The 23,780-nt window shown below is 34.6% G+C and overlaps 2 protein-coding genes across 5 annotated transcripts in view; both read left to right on the forward strand.

The window, feature by feature from the left end:
• The first annotated feature begins 209 nt into the window (after nt 1-209).
• Nucleotides 210-1,248, forward strand: LOC105225142 (uncharacterized). The gene has a single exon (XM_011203486.4). It carries the CDS (start codon nt 855-857, stop codon nt 1,116-1,118), a length of 264 nt encoding a protein of 87 aa, XP_011201788.1. The 5' UTR covers nt 210-854; the 3' UTR covers nt 1,119-1,248.
• Nucleotides 1,249-11,798: 10,550 nt separating this feature from the next.
• Nucleotides 11,799-23,780, forward strand: part of LOC105225134 (nucleolar protein dao-5) — a 28,256-nt gene continuing 16,274 nt past the window's right edge. For 3 of the 4 annotated variants that reach the window (XM_049458972.1, XM_049458974.1, XM_049458975.1), the window contains exons 1-2: nt 11,799-11,946; nt 12,930-13,273. The gene's annotated coding sequence lies outside the window, so the exon portion shown is untranslated. The remainder of the gene's footprint in view (nt 11,947-12,929; nt 13,274-23,780) is intronic. The other variant, XM_049458973.1, reaches the window with a different exon arrangement.

Below are 23,780 nucleotides of genomic sequence, written 5' to 3' on the forward strand. Positions count from 1 at the left end.
AACAATTTCAGTTTTCAATATTTTTTAATAGTACATTTGCCATGTTAATTATTTACAAAGTTTTTCAGAAATTATTAAAAATATATAAATTCATTAAAAAATGTTTTTTATTATAATTGCAGATTTGCACTCAATACTCTTAAAATAAAAGGAAGAAGTTCTAAATAAAATATTGAACATCAAAAACCGCTACAATAAACTGTTAAATAATATTGCCAATCTGCTGACGCCCATAATTATTTCAAAAATTAAAAAAATAATCAAAAATAAAACCAACCAATAATTGAACTTAAAAATTAATTAAAGTAAACTTGAAAAAAGCAAAGTGCAATAATTATATAACTCATGTATGTGGAGTGAAACCAGACGTTGTCAACGAAAATACAAGCGCATCGAATTCGCGAATTATTAAACGAATTTCAAAGCTGTCACATATTAAAGCACTTAAGTGAGGAGCTCCGCGTCGAGACAAAGAGGACGCTACGCGACTACTCTGCAAAAACGTACAAAAATAATCGAAAGATTGCTGCTTCTTCACTACTTTGCATATTAAAAATAACAAGCAAGCAAACGAAACATAAATACATTTATTGGATATGTGACTTGTGTGCTCTACAGTTGCAATTGCATACATCCGTACGTTCGTATGTATACCACATACATGCGAGGCACAAAAACACGCAGGCAAGAAATTACCAAATCGCCAGGCCAACACCGTTAACACCGACAATTTTTGTGCATACGCGCAGCCATAAAGCAATAATTGCCGAAACCTCGAAGAGCGCAGTTCGCACAGTTCGCCGCTTCTTGGCCCAGCGTGAGCCGCAATCAATTGTCACTTTGGTAAAGCACCGATGATGGTGATGGTGGCGTTTGGCCGTGCTTTTAATTGCGTCATGGAAGGTTTGCAAATTCTTCTGGGTCATTTATTTGATATTTTCAAGATTTACCTCAAGTTCGGCCTTATTACTTTGGTGTTTTACTTTGTGGCCGAATGGTATATACTGCATTATACCGATTTCGATACATTCATGGAACCGCAGCCCCTGCTAAAACCGGTCAGTAATAGTACTGCTAGTAAAGTATATCGCTTTGTGTTGGATTTTTTCCTAGGCTAGACATAGTTAGATGTTGATTTAGTTTAGTTACATTAAATTAGTATTTAATTAATTTATATTTAATTTGTTATTTTAATGATATAGTTTTGCAAATTTTTATGACAAAAATAAAATCAAGATGGCAAATTATGTATAACTAATGTATAACTACTGCGGAAGACTTAAACGTTTTAATATTCATGACAAACTAAAGTCAAGGCTTTTAATTACGTCGATTTGGTTTCGAATAAAAAATGGTAATGAGTTTGGTTTAAGTATTATATAGTATTAAAAATAGTAATAAAAATGTTTTTTTTACAGTAAACTCACTTTTTATGGAAAATAATATAAATTATAAAAATATAAAATTATTATATAAAAATATATACATTTATCATACTTTTTACTGATGTAGAGGTTATGCTAGCCTAGTTGACTACTCGCTCACGTATAGATAAATTGTAGTCCTTAGCTGCACCAAATGGAGTGCAATCACGTAGTTCATGAGGAGTAGCCATCGTTTAGATATCCAACGTTTGATGCGAGTTTCAACACGCTCACATACTGTCGTCCTCTCAAATGCTTGAAGCAGTTGATATTACCAATAACAGGCAATTGCACAAGAGATACTTCGTTGCTTCTCTTGTGCGTTGCGGTAGTTTTCTCGATCTGTCCGCCCCATTCTGCCGGCAACCCAACTGTTAACAGTGTCTGCAGTCCTTTCTAACGTGTACCAATAAGAGATTTGTGTATTTTTGATCTACCGCTTTACACATGACTTTTGCATTTTTGCACCTTGGTAGATTCTTATCGCGATTGACTTTCATTGTCATGCTCCAGTTCAGTTCTTGGTAAACTCAATACATGGGTCCACCATTTTCGGTTAAATTTTCGGATGACAGACGTACACTCTCTTCGGTAGTTTCGTCCACAATTTCATTACCATTGAAGACTTTGTGATTAGCAGCCAGTAGAAGTAATGCACTACAGAATTACTGAAGACAGTAGAGAGTCGATTTGGCGCCATTCGCAACAACTCGGACTGATTTATGGAACGACTTGGCGCATTCTGCATCGAGATCTTGAATTGAAAGCGTATAATATACAACTTGTGCAAGAACTGAATGCTCTCGACTTTCCCAAGTGACATCGCTTAGCTCTATGGCCACTTAAATAGTTCCAAGAAGATCGGACGTTTTCGTGCCAAATTTTGTTCAGCAATGAAACGCATTTCTTGGTATGTAAACAAGCAAAATTGTCGCATTTGAGACAAAGAGCAACCTAGAGAGATTCAAGAGCTGCTATTTCATTTAGAAAGCCAAAGGTTTAGTGTGATTTGTGGGCCGATGTAGTCATCAGTCCATATTTATTATAAACTGATGCCAGTGAGAACATTACCATCAACGGTGACGGTTATTGTGCCATGATAACAGACTATTTGATGCCTGAAATTGAAGCTTGTGATCTCGGCGACATTTGGTTTCAATAAGATGGCACCACTTCCCATACATCGCAATCAGTGGATTTAATGAGAGGAATTCAGATAATTTCCCGTTTGGGCCGGTCTATTGGCCACCAAGATCGTGTGATATCACACGGTTACACGCACCATTTCCCTGTGGGGATATGAAAGTCTAAAGTTTATGTGGATAATCCCGCTTCGATTCAGGCCTTGAAGCAAAACATCACGCATGTCATTCACCAGTTACCAGTCCAAATGTTCGAACGCGACATCGAACGCGAACGGATGGACCATCTGAGAGGCAGCCGCGGCCAGTATTTGAAAGATAGTCTTCAACATATAAATATCAAAAAATATTCTTTCGAATGGTAATGAACACATTCCTAATTAAACTTGAAGTTTCCTTTATAGAGTATAGTATAATACAAAACAAAACAAAACAGTGTTTAAACATGTCTAAATGTCGGTTTCGAGATTTACACAATATTTAAAAATATTCAACTACTTTCAAATCTTTGAAAAGAAAAAGAATTATAAGAAAACTGATTTTTCCTGGATTTTACAACTTTTTAAACAAATTTACATCACTCTCTAAGTGGCGGGTCGTTCCTATGAATTGCTAAACCTTTTTATTCTAACTAAATAACGGTTATGAGCTAAGCTAAGCAATATTACAGTAAATAGATTTATAAAATACAACATATTTTCGTTAAAAAAAAGTTTTATAATGAAAAATTGCCGCCCTTTTAGAGCATTATCCGGATGCTCTGTATATAGTAAATGAATAAATTAATTTTGAAGCGCTTTTAAATTGTTACAATCTTTCCAATTATGGAATGCTCACAAAAGTTCAAATAACACAACAACAATTTACAACAATCCTATCAAAATATCTACAAATACATACACAATTAGTCAAACCATTAGATTTCGAATATGTTCAATAAATAAACGCATTTGAGATTTCAATGGAGATACAAATTTCTGTGCACATAGGTATATAAGCACTTCATGATTGGGTTACATAATAGTTGTGCACATAAAATTGCACACTCGCCAAGGCCTTAAGTGATTGTGATCATAATCAATCACAACAAACACAGACCGCGCACAAAATAACAACATTTATGATAGAAAATAATAAAAAGCGAAACTGATTTACAATTCAGCTAACGAACAAGCGGCGTGTCAACAAAATCACAACTGACTGGAAAATCACCATGTACGTATGTTTGTAATCTTATGCCAAAGAACTTAACAAGCTGGTCCACGAATGAGCAATAAGAATAGTAACAAAAACAAATACTTTAACGTGTGTTAAACAGCAGTTAATTGTGGATAAAGACAACTGAAACACGTTTTTCCAGATTTCAACTTGTAAACAGCAAATTTTGTTCTCAGAATTCAATTAGAATGTGTAACTGTGACGGTAAAGCCGCTCATGAGCAAAATCTCCAACGTCAACATCCCCACCAACACCAAACTGAAGCGTCGGCGACATTTCTGCCAACATGAATAACAAAAACAAAAATAAGAACATTTTTTATCTCTGCTAAAATAGTAGTTATACAGTTATTGTGGGGGTGTAAGACACGCTTAAATAACAGTATATTGTTACGTGGTCAAAATCATAATAAAAAGCACTAAATACTAATGAACAAAATTGTTAGATCAAAGCATGATACGTTCGTTTTTTTTTTGTTAACGAATTTGTGTAATAGTAAGTATGTCTAAGCGAGTACTTTGCAAATTGTTGTTATTACTATTATGCATTGCTCTATATATGAAAATAGCGCAAACTACCTTCACATCGTGAAAACCGGTAAAGTAAGTTAAAGCCACTCTTGTGCTTAGCACAATCGAATCCAACTGATTTACTCACATGCCAAGCTTTTGCCTACTTTTAACCATAACTCCACTGCGGCAAAAAATTAAGGCTTATATAAACATTTGCAGAAGTACGCAGAAGTAAGCGTTTACGTATAGTACTTGCAGATATGTACATACTCGTACATATGTGAGTAGTACTCATATAGCATGTGTTGTTAAAACAGCAGTAAAGTAAGCCGTTCCCGAATGGCGCCCTTTTGGTGCATTCAGGACCATAACTAGTATGTGAATGATTGGTTTTTGCTGCAAATAATGAAGGTATTTAATTTCATTGTATGTGTGATATGTATATATATTTTGTTTAGTATTTGAAATAGATGATAAGTTGAATGAAAAAGCATTTAAGTCAAAATCTTATTCCTATATCACTACCTACCAATGTTTAAAGTGATCTCAGTTGCTTCCAATTGCAGATATTTAATGATCTTCCCATAAAGGGAATAGTAATTTACTATTGTAAGGTGCATTCTTGTCGATAATGACTGTCACAATTTCAGACGCATGTAAGAAAATGTGTTCGTTGATTTTATGAAAATGGTAATATTGGGCGGTTATTCAATTTTTTTTAGTTAATAGGCCAAGAAACAGTCGAAACACTTGATTTTACCGGCGAACCTGCTCTAAAGCAGTCAAAGAATGTCTTTTCGGGAATTGTCACTGTTACCAAGGATTCACAAAATGAGATCTACATATATTGATTCTCTGAAGAAGGAAAAAAAGTTCACAGGGCACTAACTACTATCATTGCGCTGAAACGACGCTTAATATCGGAAAAAATGGTCTCATTTCGCAAAAAAAGGGCTCTTTCACTATAACATAGCATCGGCTTACATTTCCGTCGTCTGGATCACCAAATCGATCGAATTAGACTACGAATATTACGCCATATTCTTCAAATTCGGCTCCGTACAACTTCATTTTATTTCTAAACTACAAAGAGACACTGGCCGGCCAAAACTTTGGAATATCGCACTATCAAATGTATCGATCTAAGCAGACTTTGTTGAGAAACAAACAATTAAAAATATAAAATTTTTCAAAACAAAAAAATGCATTATTCTTTTGTAAGCTAAATTATTGAATCAAATTTAAGATTCACAAGTTTTTTTATTGTTATCTTAATCCAAAGTTTTTATTAAAATTAGCCTCATTGATATACTTAAATGCATTTTCTATTCTAAGACCACAAATATCTGTGCGTTTGGTTTCACAAAGAACTGCATATAGTAGTCCAAATGCCATCTCTGAATCAGTCCTCGACCCTGACTTGATCCTTTACGAGCTTGACTTATAAATATTGTTTTTTTGTTGGAACAGCATATTTCCGTAAAATGCCGTCATGTTGACATCTGGGTACATTCCATCATCTCAGATACATATAATGGCGCGGGGGTTCATATCAGCTAAGTAAAATTAGCTGTCAATATATCGGACTTACCATTATTATTGTTTGGGAGAATCATTATTGAGATTGTTCAAATATATTGAATATATTGTGGATTCTGAAGACAAGTGTAGATGATTTTCGAGACTCTTTTAGTTTCATTGGACTTGACTTGAACAGCTTTTTAATATAGTGTTCCCTGATATTCACATACTATCACCAAACATACAGGATAAAGTCACCCGATAACAAGTCTTGTTATATGTTTGTTATATGTGGCTGGGCCCGGTTTTTTTCAAATATATAGCTCACACATTGACCGATAGTTTTGGTCAAAAGTCAATTATACGCATTGGAGTCTACATATTCGGTACCTTAGGTCTTAAACAGTTTTAAATCGATTTGTACAATTTTTAGTCATAAGGTGACATACCTCAAAGACACTATTCGTGGAAAGTTTTATCGCGTAATATTAATTGCTTCTTGATTTGTGTACAGGAAAGTGAAAGAATAAAAAGAACTTAAAATTGTGTAATATGGGAACTAGGCGTAGTTGTAGTCTAATTTCGCCCATTTTTGCATTATGACATGAAAATGTTAAAATGATTCCATGCTTCGAATTTGGTTGAAATCGGTTGAGTAGAACCCGAAATATGTATTTTATAGGTGACAGACAGTCACTCGGATTTCAACTCACCTTATTAGGCTGATCATGTATATAACCCAAAATCTAACTCAGTTTTAGGTGATACATACAACCGTTAGGTGAACAAAACTATTATACTCTGTAGTAACATGTTACAAGTGTATAAAAAATTGCAATTTATATTAAACGGTGACTACTGCAATGCAATGCAACGTATGCTGTAATGAGTGCAAGATTATGTGAAGGTGATTTTTAAGAAAGCCTATAACCTAGCTCAAAATGTATATGTATATGTATAAAATTTGTGCGATAGTTTTCAATGTGAATATGTGAAAAAATGTAATGCAAGCGCACACAAGTTATGACCAGCTGGTTACTTCTCTTTTACTCCTAGTTACTATGTATTTGCAAGGCGTATCTTTACATATGACTCGAATTTATTGAATTAAGTAGGGGTATTTAGTAATTTGCGGCGTTTTGTAAATAAATTAGCCAGCAGTGCAATCACTCATGCTTCGATTAACAATTTCGATTTCAGAAAAGTGACTAATAGCTAGTGTTTTGCACACTTAACGGCAATAGCAGAGCGTGCTCAGCCAACGAACTATCGACCCATTAACTCGCTACCGCACTACACACCGCTTTGTGCTGTTATGTCATTGTTTTGGCGGGCTAAAGGGCCAACGATTGCACAAATTAACGCGAACTGCTTAGCCAGCGAATGTTAAATGTGTTTGCACAAATCATTATTAAATCCAATTATATATTATTGTTGGTGTAACGCAAGCACGTGAGTAAGGAAACCTATACTTATTGGCCTTTCAGTTATGCTGACCTCATTCCGTGCAACTCACTGGATATGTGGTTATGGGAGACATGCTAAATGCAAAATTTTGATAATACATCTAATAAATAATATTCAAACATATATATTCAAATCGCCAGGCGGTACCAAAATGATTGAAAAATAATTAAAATTACCAATAAAACATTAAAGCAGGTCTAGATATTTCCACATACACTCCTTTACTCCAGTTATAATAGTAAATCCTAAAGCTAAGATTATAAATAGTAACAGATCGAAATCAAAAGTGGTTATACTCGTATAAAAACGTTGATATAAATTTTAAGTAAGTATGTGTACATACTTATGTATGGAAAACATAAGATTAGCACCCGAGACAGTTTCAAATAAAATAAAAGAAATAAATTTGTGAATTTAAAACCAGTTTTGCTAAGCGAATCGAACACGCGCCTCACCAAACCTGTGGCAGCCGGCTCGCAAAACAAAAATGAAACAAATACATCTGAATAAAGTAGTTTTATCACGCAAGCAAATATGTGCTTATATATATTCAGAAGTATGTATTTGTATTGCTTTTAACATAAAGGATACATTTATCAGTTTTATTAACATATAAATCTTTTGAAGAAAAAATGTGAGTTACATGTATATTGTTATTTTATTTTGCAGCGGCAACATAAAGCGCTCTTGCTTTGACAGAATATACATTGGCGTACATATAATCTTGCTTTACAATGAAGGGCTTGTCTACTTTATTTGATTAATCTTTAGCAATATTTTAGCGTTGTTTAAGTCAACGCTAGTTATTGGCAGCAAATTTGTGTTATCTCGATCAACTACTTCGAAATGTGTTATTTCGTTCTTACTTAGCCCTATCTTAATTAAACTGTTAAATATTCTAAATGGTTTTGTATATTTTTAATGCCTTCCTTATCTTCTTTCCCCCTTAAATTGGTTGATTACTGGTTAGATGATGAATAATCCCACTTGGGCTGATATAGACGCTTGTTCGTTGCAATGCCCAGAACTCCTCGGTATGGATCAAAAGACCGTCGCATATCGTCAAAACGCCTAGAGGATGCCACAAATTTATTGACGCGGCTAATTTCGCGTAAGCGGTGTCTACACCAATAAAGAACATGAAGAATCTTTATTACAGATACTCCAGCCTTAGTCTGTCGAAAGCTGAACAGTGGAGCAAGATGTGTCTTGATGTTTCCACCTCATCTTTCTCATGATAGCTTTGACAAGTTGAGCCCTTAAAAATCTTTATGCTCACAGCATGAGTGCCAAGACATTCCTCCCAAAAATAAGCCGCACTTCGGAGAAGAATATCTGCTGCTACCTTGATGGCTGCCACTCCTGCTTAAAAGACACTCAAGTGGTCTGGCAGTCTGAAACAAGAGTTGATTGAGAGCTCCGGACAGAGAGTCCCCTTCCAACCTTCTCCCTAAGTTTTGATCCATACGTGAAAGTCACTGTGAATCTTCTTTAGCGACTCCGTCACATCCGATAGAAGTAGGTTCCGCAGCGCAGTGGTCCAAGTCCTCAGAGATGCAGTCGAAGTGGGAGATGATTTCGGGGTGTTTCTCTCAGGGACTGTGTTAAATTGACCGAAGTCTGCAGTAATGCTTAAAGGGTTTAGCTTTATCGATCGCTCTCCACCAGACAAATACTCCATAGAACAGTATTGGCTTAACTACGATAAGAAGCTCTTGCCTACAATAAACAAAAACCATACCTTTATGTGTGATATGAGGCCGAAAACTAAAAAATATTATTAAACTATCTGAAGTAGATGTTTTTCTAATCCACCGTGTTGGCAATAACTCAAATTTCGACGAAATTCGAAATTTCTGCCTGTAAGCCCATGGGCGTTCTGGTTGAAGAAAGAGCATTATTTTCTTTGCTGAATTCCGGTTTTTCTGCAATTCAACGTCAAATCCATTCCATAAGTCGGCATATTAGAGCACTTTTTACTTTTTTATGAGTAGATCAGATTTTGCAAAATGAAAACGGTGGCCTTGACCTTCGCGGACTGGATAGAATTCACTGCTCCTTGCTCTTTTTGTTTTTCGTTAGATCTATAAGAATATATCGTTCACGGTTATTAAAGGACAAATAAATTCACTCCGCCTGAATTCGCTTCCACAGCGAAAAACCACTGTTGCCATCGTGCGGTGAGGCTAAGCACTTATCGGGTCGTATTCAAAATATGGGGCATATAATAAGAGCTTTAACTTTTTGTAAATGAAAATAAAAACTTGTAAAATCCAAAAAACTATTTTTGCGTTTTATTTAATATTATTAACTGAAGAGAAATAATTTTACTGTCCTTGAAGATATATTTTTAGATAAATATATGAAGAAAAAGCCTAAAATACTGTTTTTGGATCTATTTGAAATTTTTTTGGAATTTTTGTACAAAGTATTCAGTTTGCCACCAAGTTTTTAAGACTCTGAAAGAAACGTCGGAGACACTGTAAAAATATGTATATATAAACATGGAAAGTTAACTCGAAGCTCCACAGATTAATTCAACGTAGTCAACAACTGCAATAAAGCTTATACCTCATCTGCCTGCTTGACCTGCCACTCCATTTGTCCATAATTTGAGTTCTGGGTCACAGGAACATACTTGGCAACGAAAAAACGGACGGGTTAGCACTGCTAGGAGCCTTTTTAGACGAATCCGAAGCGGAGCCAATACTATACCCGCTAGGGACTATCAAAAGGAAGCTTTATAAGCAATTTAAATCTCACAGAAACAAATATGGCCGAAATAGGAGAACAAAGAGCATATTATCTAGGTACAGAAATAGTATAGACATATTTACAGCTACTATCGCGGGGCACTGGCTTTTTGGAGAGCATGCGCTAAAAATCTGCTTGCCCTATAAAAGTAGTTGTCGCTCTTGTAAGCAAATTCCTTTTTTGCTGAAACGGTTTTCCACTTCCACTGCGAATGCAAAATATTCGGAACCCTTCAAACACCAAAACTTTAATGATTGTCCACAAAAAGGATACCGGATTAATTGATAAGGCGGTACTGCTACCTATCTGCACCAAAGTTATAAAACTCTTCACAAATATAAAAGTTTCCAGCTATTAACAGTCCCTTGTAAAGTCTGACTCCTGTAGTTGGATAGGATATATCGGCGAAACGCCTATATCACCTCGATCTCTAAATATATGAATGAAATCAGACGTGTTTTTGCACTGACCTGACAAAAGCGTGTCAAATCTTCAATTTTACCACATGAATCCCTATCGGACAGTGTCCAGTTAGAACTCCTACAACGACTGAAAGCAAATGCTGAAAGAAAATAGCTCCGTACAGCTCCATCGATTTATACTGGTCCAAAAGAACCTTGCGACTGCACAGCTGCTAGTAGTTGACCAACCCTTTCTGAGCTTTTGTGAGTCCCAAGCATTATAGTAAACTACAAGAAGCCAACGGACTTCTTACCCATTCCCTTTCCGCAGTTGTTCAAATTAAAGGACCTATCCTAGCAAGCTCATCAACTTTATAATATAGTTTTCTGTATTATCGCTATAACCCGAACTAAAACTAGTCTAATAATAAAATTAAGCAAAAGTTTCCATACAAGAACTTGATTTTGATCGATCCGTTTGTGAAGCAGATCCATATAGTTTGGCGGTACGCTCTGAGCATGAAGATATCTTGTCAAATAAAAGGTTTTCCATATAAGAACTTGATATTGCCGTAGAGTTTGTGTGGTTAAACGGACACTCAGACAGTATTTCTTGAGTTACAAATGTTGTAGCTAACCGGAATTTCTTTTAATTATAAAGATGTTTATAAAATGGTTAATTTACATTCAAACCGGTATAAAGGCAAACGGACCCAATAATGTACCCAACAAAGTACATTTCTAGTACTTCCAGTTACGTAGCTATATGATATGTACATATTTTTAAAACTATAAAAAACTCGCGATTGTGTTTTATATAATATTAACAGATGCATCGATTTTGAACGTTAGAGATTTATCACTTATTTGTTTGTATGTTTGTTATTTCACCTTATCGCTTGCAATCATTTTTATTAAAAGTATATTGTTGACGCATTCCGAAAAAAAGGCAAAAACAGAAAATAAAACAAAACACACAAAATAAAATTATAACACTCGCACTTTTACATACTGCACATGCGCAAAAGCAAATGCAAAGCCGCTGCACAACCGGTTGAGAGAGCAAGCACAGATAACAACGAAACAACGGCAGCCTTTGGAGCTTAGAGCAAAAGCTAACTGCAAATGAGCACTGCCAAAGCAGTACATATGCTCGCATGTATGGCCGAAATGTGGTTTGACAGCTGCGCATGCGTCGCTTGCTGTTAACTTCGTGTGTGTATTTCAGCTCACAGCTGCTCCGCCACAGCGCAGCACACAATTCCAATCGATTTGCTTGGGAGTAAGTGAATTTTGCTCAATTGGCTTTTTGGTGTCAGCAACTTCCAGTGGCAGTGGCAATAGCAGCAACAAGTGAATATATTTATTTTATTTGAAAAGCAAATGGTAGTTGGCCAATCGTTGGCCAATTTAGTCTGCGTTTAAGCAGCACTGCGAACGGTTAACAAAATTTTCAAACGCATTGAAAGTGGCCCTTTTTTCGGTGGATTGCAAAACAAGGAAAAGAGTAAATGCATTTAAATTTATTTTCGAAATGTTGCCAATGTGACTGTGTTGGAAATTGTTGTAAAAATACAGAAAGACTAGTAAATACGCAAGTTTGTGCCATAAAAACAAATCTGAAATTTATTTTTGTTTAAATTAATTTATGAAATGTGTGTTGCAAGAACTGAATATATTTAAAAAAAATGCAAAAAAAACTTAGTTTTTTGACAAATCTGTTTTGTGTTTTTCCATAATACTCGTTTATATAACTTTACGGCTGCGCTGTGCGCGAATGTCAAGTGGATTTTGATAGGCAATATATGCAGTATGAATAAATTTGATTGAAAGATTAAACGAAAATATACTTTTCGAAATTGTTGTATGTAAAAACATCATTAAAGTTAAATTAAAAAAAAACAAAAAAATAAAAACAAAAAAGTGCTTAAAATCTGCTGCATTTCTTAGCTGTATGTGTGTGCGTGTTGCTATTGGCTTGCGCTTGTATTTTATGGCCACAGTGCAACATGCAACAAGAAATGTGTCTAGTTTCGCACACACTAACACAAACACCGAAACACTTACGCCAAATATATGAAATGCGAAGCCAGCAAAGCTGATTACTTACACACATATATGTTATATATATTATATATATAATAGATATGTATATATTTATATATAGTTGTATGCAACTGGGTGTTGGAACAAAGACGCGCGCTGCACATTTGTATTATTGTATGCGAGCGCTGCCGCTTGCATGCGAAACTTTATCCGTTCATGCGAACGCTTTTTGCATTTGTATGCACAATTGCATTTTCTTGTGTCTTTTCTTATTTCTTTTATCAACTCTCTTCATATTTTTGCCATGCTTTTTCTGCGCTGAACTCTCATTTTCGCCATGAAATTTGCTGGCTTGTATTGCAAACTACAAACTATTTACTAGTATATGCACCCAATTTGCACCTAAATTTAAACTAATTTTTTTTTCAATTCTACTCCCTGCAGTTAACAAATTATCTTGTTTTGTAATAAAAGTTAATAGAATCATTAATACGAAGCTGAAAATAAATTTAAACAAAATAATAATTGTTGACGGTGTGTTAAAGTGTTGGAAATAAATGCCTATAACAACAACAACAACAACAACAACAAGAAAAGTGCAATAACAAGTCAAGTGAAACGAAACGCTGTGCAAAACACAACGACAACAACAACAACAGGAAGAGATTTACTTACAAGTAAGGCAAACCAAACCAAACCAATCCAAGCAGCAACTACAAAAGACTTAAGCAACGAACTTGGATTTGAAATAAAATTCGTCGAGTACTGCCACATTGGTACAATTTCAAGTAAGTTTTATGACAAAATTTTGCATTAATGCAGCAAGTAGACATCAAAACAAAAATAACAAAATAACAACACGTTAATATTGCGAAAAAAACCCGAATGACACAATAGGCACATTTGTATGCTTTACGTTCGCACCCTTGATTGCCGCATAGGCCTTCGGACGCGCTGTGAAAATGCAAATTACATGTTAGCTGGCGAAATACGCCACTTGCTGTGGCACCTGCGGTTGCATTATTTTTTTGCGCAACCCAACCAACAGCTGAAGAATATAAAAATCACACGCAGACGCCATTATATGTACGCATGTATTGGTGTGCGCTGCTAGTACATACTAACAAATCATTATATGCAAAGTCAATAGTGTTTTCAAATTTACCAGGCATCGCATAGACACGCACACTAACTTAAAGATTTCGAAACATTTAAGGCATTACTAATTATATGCCCCATTGTGTGGCATGAACAAACAGCCCTCCATGGTTTGTTGCGTTCATAAGGCGTTGCAATAACTTTGTGTGTTTGAATGATAGATAAACAATACATACAAAAATCACTTTTTGTATTAAAAATTGTTATAAAAGCTTCAATACTCAAATCATAAAATTGTTTGAGAAAATTGAGCGCTTATACAGGGACTTTATAAAGGGACGTTTGAATATATGTACTTTTAGACCCTGAGGAGGGTGTAACACTGGTGGCTCGAAGTTCGTAACCTCCAGAAGGAAAAGTTGGGAACACCATAAATTTATATGGGTCGAAACCTAATTTTGTTTTCTTTTGGTTGAATAAAGCTTAAAATCTCACCTTTCCAACACTACACAGTATGACACAATATGATTGGCAGCACTAGAGATATACGACTGCAACGACATCTATTGACAAAATACGAAAAGACTTTTTCGACTACCCAATATAAATCGTTTGTATATACGCGAACTAGTGCCACAGTTTTTGAGTTATCGATTTGAAGTTTTGCAGACGTTATTTTCTCCTCAAGAGACTACTCATTTGTCGGTATTGCCGATATCGGTCGACTATAGCATATAGCTGTCATACAAACTGATCGATCAAAGTGCTATTCCTTGTGTGAAAAGCATTTTAATTTGATAAAATATCTTTACGAAATTTTGCATTGATTATGTTCCAAAGCAACGTGACAATTTTCGAACAATTTTCTTAAATCGGTCCAGTATAGCATAGCTACTCTCCCCTCTACCAATACCCTATATTTCGTTACGCCCTCCACCGACAGCATGTTTAACTGTCTGCACCGAGTGAAAACAACAACAACAACAAGCAGCACGCCATCATAGTTATCAAAACTGCAAGCGCCTATAGCGTTAGCAACAATAACAACAGCACCAAAGCAAAACAACCACTTAAACCACTTTCGGCTCCGCCTGCTTTGATGCGCAACAAGAAATTGTAACAAATTTTCGCCAATTTTACTTTCAATTGCACCTCGCTTTCCTTCTCACTTTCATTTGATGTTTTTCTTCTACTTGTTTGGTTAGACATACAAAGCCATACAAACATATAGCATAAGTGTAAATAAATATAAAGTATATTATTTATTTGCTTTTAATTTCAATTTTCAGAGAAGCTTTGCACCTTTTGTGAACTTTTCGCATTGTCGCTTTTAATTTAAGTCGCCTTTTAATTAAATTCGCATTGAAAAATTTGCTTTATTTGGAATACTTTTCATAGTTTGTTGTGCGATTGCATAAAGTGTATACAAATACATAATAGTGTACAAATATATATGTATATGCATATATATATTTATGCCTTTCCAATGCCAATTATAAAACTTTAATTGAGTTGTTAAATAATTTTGCCCTTTTTGCCAATATTTGTTTACGAACTATGGTTAAAGCAAACTATTGTAGGTGAGGTAATATATAAACATATCTCGTATATAAAATAGTGAAAAATGTGTCAAAAGATGCCACAAACTTTCTATCTTTTATAATGCACTCTGTAAGCATGTATTTAAGTTTGTGATATTAAAAAAGTTCAAATTTAAAAATCAAATTTTAATTAGTTCTCCGGCTCAATAAGTTTTATCAAATGCAACTTTGTATTTTGCTTTATTATGTCTAGATCATAAACGAATTACACTTCTGGAAGGCATTTTTTGGGAAAAACAATATTAACTTAGCAGTCCCTAGGAGTTCAAACAAACTTGTTGAAATCAAATGCCGCCGAGATCACGAGCTTCAATTTCAGGCATAAAATAGTCGGTTAATATGGCGCGATCACGGACGCCATTGATGGCTAATTTTAATAAAGTAATGCGATATACATATATGTAAAAATATCCTGTTGTCTTCATTAACAAAATTAAAAAAAAAATACGAATTTCATCGACTCAAAATGTTATATGTTTCGATATCTTCCAATTTGTCCAATCGGCGAAAAATATTTTTCTCTACAATTTAGATTGTTTTTTTTAATATATTTGGTTAATGAACAAAAAACCTTGAACATCATCGCCTAGAATTTCGGAATTAACCAAAAATCATGCCGATGCATTCCTATGATATATTATATATGGAAGGCAAAGTTTCCATTTCTGTTCCTTCATTTTATTATTATCAATACATTATCGATCGTCTCAAGTTTACAGAAATATCTTCTTACAGTTCAGTCGTACTGCTAAAGCTATAAACTGACACCAATAACCGCCCATAAACACAATTCATTGACTCATTGAATCCATTGAAAAATTGTGCTAAAAGATCAAGAATTTGGTAACATAAGGATAAATGAAAAAAAAACAAGTTTGATTCGTTTAATGGGATCTTTTCAGCATTTTCTGGAAAACTTAATATACCCATATATATTTTTTTGCACTATTAGAAAATTGCGATATCAGCAAAGAAAAAGCCCACCGACTTTTAATAAAAACTCTATTTTGATGAAGGACTTTTTCGATTGAAAATTAGGTTACTTTTTAGATATTATGATTAAAAAAGGTGAAACAAATTTTTAAACATAAAACGGTTAGTTAATACTTCTAACTTATGGAGTAAACAAATTTCGTGACAGAAAAAAATTTTATAAAAGTCAGAAATAAAAATCTAAAAACTTGGTTATTCGAAATTTTCACATAATATTTGAGATTAATTGAAGAAAGTGTAAATGCAATTTTTTTCACTACCTTCAACTTTGCCATTTAACTTTTTTCCATAGGACTCAAAGTTTTGTCGGAAATCAAGAAAAGACGCTTTAACGCTTAAACACCTCACTCTCTTCCACTTGGCGATCTCAGATCATCAATAAATTATTTTTTCATACATTACTGTTAATTTCAATCCAATCACTTTCATAGTATTTTCATTTCCTTGCTTTGAAACATCATCAACTCTGGACTCATAATTATAATGATAGACGATAGAAATCGGCTATAAAAGCCAGTTCTTCGTACTGCACCTAAAAGTTCAAATATTAAATTCTTCATATATATAACTTCAAATATTCTGTCTAATTTCTAAATATTTTTGCATGAGTTAGAAATACTGACTTATTCACCCAGTGCTTATAACTATCACTATGGCTTTATTAATAAAGGTCCTCTGCTCAAGCATTTCTTAAAGTTTCATTCAAATGTTACTTATTTAGAATATCTATCAACATTCAAAGCTGAGATGCTTCAAATGACCGTGTATAAGAAATTAACTAATGTAGGTGGATTTTATAAAAGCTAAACATACAACAAGTCATACGCAATGATAATGGAAAATAAAACGCCCACCTAGGCTTCGCCGAACTCTTGCTAACAAATTAAAAAGGTCATTCGCACAATATTTAACACACAAAAAATTACAATATCAATATTTTATGTGTTTTACCTTATTTATGCGATCATTTGCATAATTTGCTTACGCTTATGCGCCCATTTGCACAACACTCTCGATTTCATTTCGAATTTCAGCGCGCTAATCTTATGCTTAAACAGAAAATAAAAATGCTAAATATGATCTTGTGATTAGCATTAAATCGACAACAACAATTAATCCAAGTGTAGGTATAAACAGGTTGCAGGTGGTGGTGTTGCTGGCAGCCATACTCATCATTAATCGTATTATTATATTCTGCTGGAGCAAAGATTGCCAGCCAACCAGTTAGACAGTCAAACTAAATTATTGCCAGGCGCTGACTAGAGAACTTATCAACTGATTTGAAAAGCAATAAGATGAGCTTAGCATATTTTTTCTGGTAAATACAAGAACAGCACGATTGAATGCAAGCGACCAGCAAACACCAGCACTACAAGAACAACGCCACTTTGAACCTCATGAACGTCATTTCAAGTGCCGTGAGCAGCGTGCTTCCTCTTCCCAAAGCACTGCCAGCGGTTTTTGTGGTTTAAGGCGTTTCACGTTTAACGTGTCACAACTAATTAGCATCTCTTACCATCTTTATTATAACATTAGTTGGGCAAGAAACATGTTTGAACTGAGCAACACTCGCATAATCATTTTTTATATTTTTATATTTTTTATTTTGCACTTCAGCTATTGAGCGACATTTGGTACTACTGCTCTATTGTGTGTATCGGATTTCAAGGTCGTCAACGTCATCAACGTGTCAATTTATAACGATGTCTTGTGCTATTGACTTGTTTCGGTGCTGCTTAACATATTCGCCGTCCGTAGGTGCCGCAAATGCGTGGTACGAGCTGTCTGCTTCCCATAGATCATACAAATCTTTATATTCTATAAATCTCTGCAATACCGGTTTTCGCTTTGAAAGTTTTTTGAAAATCTGTAAATCAGGTGAAACAGTTATATTGTCAATGCGTTTCATAGCATATGCTTTCAAGGACAATATCGCAAAACCTGAATGCTTTACTCAAGATTTCTATTCAATCTTGCAATTGTGTAAATCATTAAATTGAAATTGACCATTGATGGTTACGTTGCCAAAGAAGTAAAGCAGTTCTATACAAAAATCAATTATTAGCCGTGCAGTGTAATAATTCAATTCATCTAATTTGTTGTTATAACGGTTATTGAATTTGAAATTATTGTGAAATACGTTTAACATTAAAAAATATTTTTGTATTATTTTTTATTTGCCAAGAAAATATATAAAAAAATAAAAGAAATATTACTCGTACACTTAAAAAATTCAATAATAAAACGACTAAAAAACAAGAAAAAAGTTTAACAGTAATTTATGTAAAATTTCGTGAAGATACCACGTCAAATGCGAAAGTTTTCTATTTAAGCCCTTGATTCCGATCGTTCGGTTTGTATGACAGCTATATGCTATAATGAGCCGATCTGAATAATTTCTTCCGATATTACATTATTTCTATGAACAATAACTCATACCAAATTTCGTGAAGATATATCGTCAAATGAGGAAGTTTCCCATGCAAGCATTTGATTCCGATCATTCAGTTTGTATGGCAGCTATATGCTATAGTTAACCGATCTGAACAATTTCTTCGGAGATTACATTGTTGCCTTAGAAAATAATCTATACCAAATTTCGTGAATATATCTTGTCAAATGTGAAAGTTTTCCATACAAGAACTTGATTCCGATCGTTCAGTTTGTATGGCTGCTATATGTTATAGTGGTCCGATATCGGCAGTTCCGACAAATGAGCACCTTCTTGAAAAGAAAATGAAGTTTACAAAATTTCAAAACGATATCTTAAAAACTGAGGGACTAGGTCGTATATATACAGACAGACGGACATGGCTAAATCGGCTCACCTCGTCATGCATTTATGTATACTACTGTGGGCAAACAATAGGTTTTTCTAAGTTAAATTTCTTGTGAACACCCATTCAAAGAAATATTTGTTTTCTACGTTGGTATGACTGTCAGGGACTTCTGTGTCAAATGTCACATCAAAATAATCATTAGTGCTTAATATACGCTTGTCTTACTGAAGTTCATAAAGAGCATTCGGCGATTTTTACGATGAGCGAAATTATTCAACAAAGAAGTCCAATAAAATTCTATGTGCGGAATCAAATTTCTGGTACCGAAATGTTCGGAATGTTGGAAAAGGCCTTCGGTAGCAATTCTTTGTCGCGAACAAATGCTTTTGATTGGTACAAATTATTCAAAGATGGTCGAGAAGGCGTTAACAACAAAGCACGTCCAGGACGGGCATCAACATCAACTGATGATCAATAAGTCATTAAAATAAAGGAATTGGTGCTTGAGACGATTAATAGTCAAAGATAGTACTAGTACATTGTTGGAATATTGGAAGGATCATTGAAAACTATTTTTGAAGATCATTTGGGCCTAAGAAAAGTGAAATCTCGATTAGTTCCAAAATCCCTCAATTTTTTTCCGAAAAACAGTTTCGCGTGAACGTCTGTGAAGTAAGGCTTTCCAACTACCGGGTTGTCATGAAACGTTTTATTACTGGCGTTCAGTCTTGGATCTATGCTTTCGACCCGTATATCATGGTAAATGTGAGTCGAAGCCGAAAAGAACATGTCAAAGCAAGTCAAAAATTAAGGTTTTATTTATTTATTATTTATTTAGTTAAGTCTATGAACATTAATTCTTACAGACTAAAGGAGAATTAAATTACAGTTAAATAGGTAGATAACTTAAACTAAAATATTTAATAATATTTTATTTACACCTAATACCCGATAGATTTTGGTAGTACACCTTAATACAGGAGCCAGTTGAAGAAGGTGCAGAAAACGCATGAAAAAAGTCGTGACTAACAGGCACACCCTCTAATCTGCAGCGCTGTTTTCCCCTCCCTTTGGAAAAAACTTAAAGGGACGCAACTTAATGCCAGAAGGCCACACTGAAGAGGAGAAAACGGCGTTAATAGAAGATGGGGACACACCTAACTTAAAGTTAATTCTCTTAGGATTATTAATATCAGTATCTTTCTTAATTAACTTATAACATAAGAGATGCTCTCTATCAACATTAGCATGTTTAACGACAAAAGATATAATATCTCCTTCGGTTTTGTTGATTGTTTATCTTCGATTATCTAGGCCATCTAGGTCTAGGTATCTATCAACAAGGAATACTATTTGAGTTTTATGTGTCGTTTGCGCGATGCTGGAATTATGGGCCGACAACTCATAGTTTTTGAACCACGATAATGCACCGTCGAATACTACATTGATTCTTCGTGAGTTTTTCGCCGTATGTTCTACTATTATAATACCGTAACCACCGTATTAAAGGCTATTCCGGAAATTAACAACTGTTTCGAAGATTGGGAAAAACGTTGGCACAAGTGTATTGGGGCCAAGGGGATTATTTTGAGGGGGAAGACATAAATTTTAAGGAAATATATTAAGAATTCTAGAATTATGTAGAAATTCTGACTACTTTTTGCTTATGTGTGGTAGTAAGTATATACTATATACTTAAGAGGGTCTCCAACGTTTCTTCTGGGTTTTACCTTCATTTTGGGTGTTACAAGCATATAATCATTTTCACTGCTTGCATGGAGAAATTTTTGACAATGTGGCATGCATGAATGGTATGAAAATGTGCTTAGCTCTGGCTGATCCGCTCCATGTCGATCTGGTAGGCTTGGCACCGTTGTGTAATGTCACTGGGCCACCTTTTTAGCTCCTGCTTAACGGTTTACCTACCTTTTTAAGCTGCATCTATCAAGTAGTCAACCATTGTAAACGAAAACTAGATTTATACTTCAGAAACCAACTCGACTTTGACATCAATTGCAAGAATGTCTGACATTATCTAAATTTATAGAAATAAAGAAGAAAGCTAGAAAGTTTAAATTTATTGGATATAAAGGGTGATTTTTTAAGAGCTTGATAACTTTTTTTAAAAAAAAAAACGCATAAAATTTGCAAAATCTCATCGGTTCTTTATTTGAAACGTTAGATTGGTTCATGACATTTACTTTGAAGATAATTTCATTTAAATGTTGACCGCGGCTGCGTCTTAGGTGGTCCATTCGGAAAGTCCAATTTTGGGCAACTTTTTCGAGCATTTCGGCCGGAATAGCCCGAATTTCTTCGGAAATGTTGTCTTCCAAAGCTGGAATAGTTGCTGGCTTATTTCTGTAGACTTTAGACTTGACGTAGCCCCACAAAAAATAGTCTAAAGGCGTTAAATCGCATGATCTTGGTGGCCAACTTACGGGTCCATTTCTTGAGATGAATTGTTGTCCGAAGTTTTCCCTCAAAATGGCCATAGAATCGCGAGCTGTGTGGCATGTAGCGCCATCTTGTTGAAACCACATGTCAACCAAGTTCAGTTCTTCCATTTTTGGCAACAAAAAGTTTGTTAGCATCGAACGATAGCGATCGCCATTCACCGTAACGTTGCGTCCAACAGCATCTTTGAAAAAATACGGTCCAATGATTCCACCAGCGTACAAACCACACCAAACAGTGCATTTTTCGGGATGCATGGGCAGTTCTTGAACGGCTTCTGGTTGCTCTTCACCCCAAATGCGGCAATTTTGCTTATTTACGTAGCCATTCAACCAGAAATGAGCCTCATCGCTGAACAAAACACGCGCGCGAAACACATTTCGAACCGAACACTGATTTTGGTAATAAAATTCAATGATTTGCAAGCGTTGCTCGTTAGTAAGTCTATTCATGATGAAATGTCAAAGCATACTGAGCATCTTTCTCTTTGACACCATGTCTGAAATCCCACGTGATCTGTCAAATACTAATGCATGAAAATCCTAACCTCAAAAAAATCACCCGTTACATAGTTTTTAACAATAAACACAGATCAGTAAAGGTTTAAAATACGAATTAGTAGACTGGCATTAACATATGCTGGTACTTGCATTTCTGCTTCACGAAATATTTTTTTCAAAAGTATAAATTCGAAAAAAGGACCACTTTCTCGTTAGCTGCTTAATTTTAAGTTGTCTCAAGACATCAGTTCCCCTTGATGTTAGGTTTAGAGCTTCTGTTCATCAAAACTTAAATATCTCGGAGGCAACCGCATGATTGTTTTTGAGATAGGTTTTACGGTCTAAAAATTCATACAGGGTTTGGCCCGTGTGAGAAGAAGTTAGTTCAAATAATGAAAAACTATTGTTCTCCGTCTTTGATTTTAGCTAAATTGCTTTGCCTAGGCCCTTCGAAGCTTCTGAATTTTATTTTTTGGTGCTGATTCGAAGAACATACTACATCTATAGTAACCGTTGGCTTCAGCGATAAGTTATACCAACATTTATGGCCATAAAGTTCCAGAAACGTACATTTTTTAGTTTTTTGTAAATTTCAAGAAAAGTACATACTACAAAAATGTACCATCGCCGTATTCACATTATTTTCCCTGCTCGAAATCGCATTTCTGAAAACCTTTTTCCTCTCTTTCGGTATGTCATTTTTCGTAGTGCGGTCTAACGCCAAACAAAGTTAAAATGGGTGAACTACTTGAAAATTGTAAAATGTTACCCAACAATATCAATTTAGGCAACGAAAATAGATTACATAACAACGTTGTAAAGTATACAACTGCAACGGCTTACCACCCGTCGCTGTAAACATAATGCGCCCATTACACAGCAGAAATTTGATAAACACAATTATATCACAAATTTGTATGTACTACTTTGATTAAAAGCAACAACCATTAATTACATAATCATAACAATATCTTGAACTGACGATGCAAATGTCACACTCATTGAGCGAGCATCTTTTAACTGAACACAGTAGTGGACAATTATTAATAACGGTAACTCCAAAGAAGAAAAGCTGATTTTCCCACTTGCACATAAACCGTTACCCAGTTTTAGTAGCTGCTACTTTCTTTTGTTATGATTTGTAATCTGCATAAATTACGAGTAAATCTGTATGTAATAAATCAAAAGCAATTAGAAATGTGTTCGTAATTGTAAAGTGAATGTGTAAAATATTGCCATTGTAGGTGTGCACAGCGCTACCTTTTGCTGCAGAATGAAGTGAAAAACTCACAAATATGCTATTTGTTGCTTATACATATCTGCATACAATAATTTACATGTATTTAGTTGTAAATTTGAGACTACCGCCTTAGCCACCTAAACAGCAGTGTATTTAGTTTTTACAACTTTGCATTTGTTGCGCTTGATTTAGCAGACTTGATGCGGAAAAGACAAAGACATATTTAGCTGGCAACACTTGAGTAATTTTTTTGAATTTCTTACTATAAGAAAATATTACGTAAACGATATTGAAATGTGCAATAACTTTTGTTTTAGTCGTTCTTATAGAAACCAGTATTTAACATATAGTATTTATGTATGGGTGTTGCCATACTACTCGTAATGAGTATTTATTTCCCTTGAGTCATTCAAATACCCTTTGCGGTGCCATAAAAACTTGATTAGTTTAATAGTTTTCTGTAGATTTTTTTTTAATAAAATGTAATTATATTCAATTCTGGAGATGAGTTGCTAATTAAATCAATTGTGGCAAATGTTTAGTAAATAATAATTTCAAGCATCTTCTAATATGTATTAAATATATTTAAAAGACACATCTAGGTCAAAATTCCAAAATTTTGTATA

Source organism: Bactrocera dorsalis, chromosome 5, assembly GCF_023373825.1.
Source record: "Bactrocera dorsalis isolate Fly_Bdor chromosome 5, ASM2337382v1, whole genome shotgun sequence".
In the NCBI taxonomy this organism is placed as follows: Eukaryota; Metazoa; Arthropoda; class Insecta; order Diptera; family Tephritidae; genus Bactrocera; species Bactrocera dorsalis.

Excerpts from the sequence above, each read along its gene's own strand:
- LOC105225142 (XM_011203486.4), top strand. The coding sequence starts at position 855 with ATGATGGTGATGGTGGCGTTTGGCCGTGCTTTTAATTGCGTCATGGAA.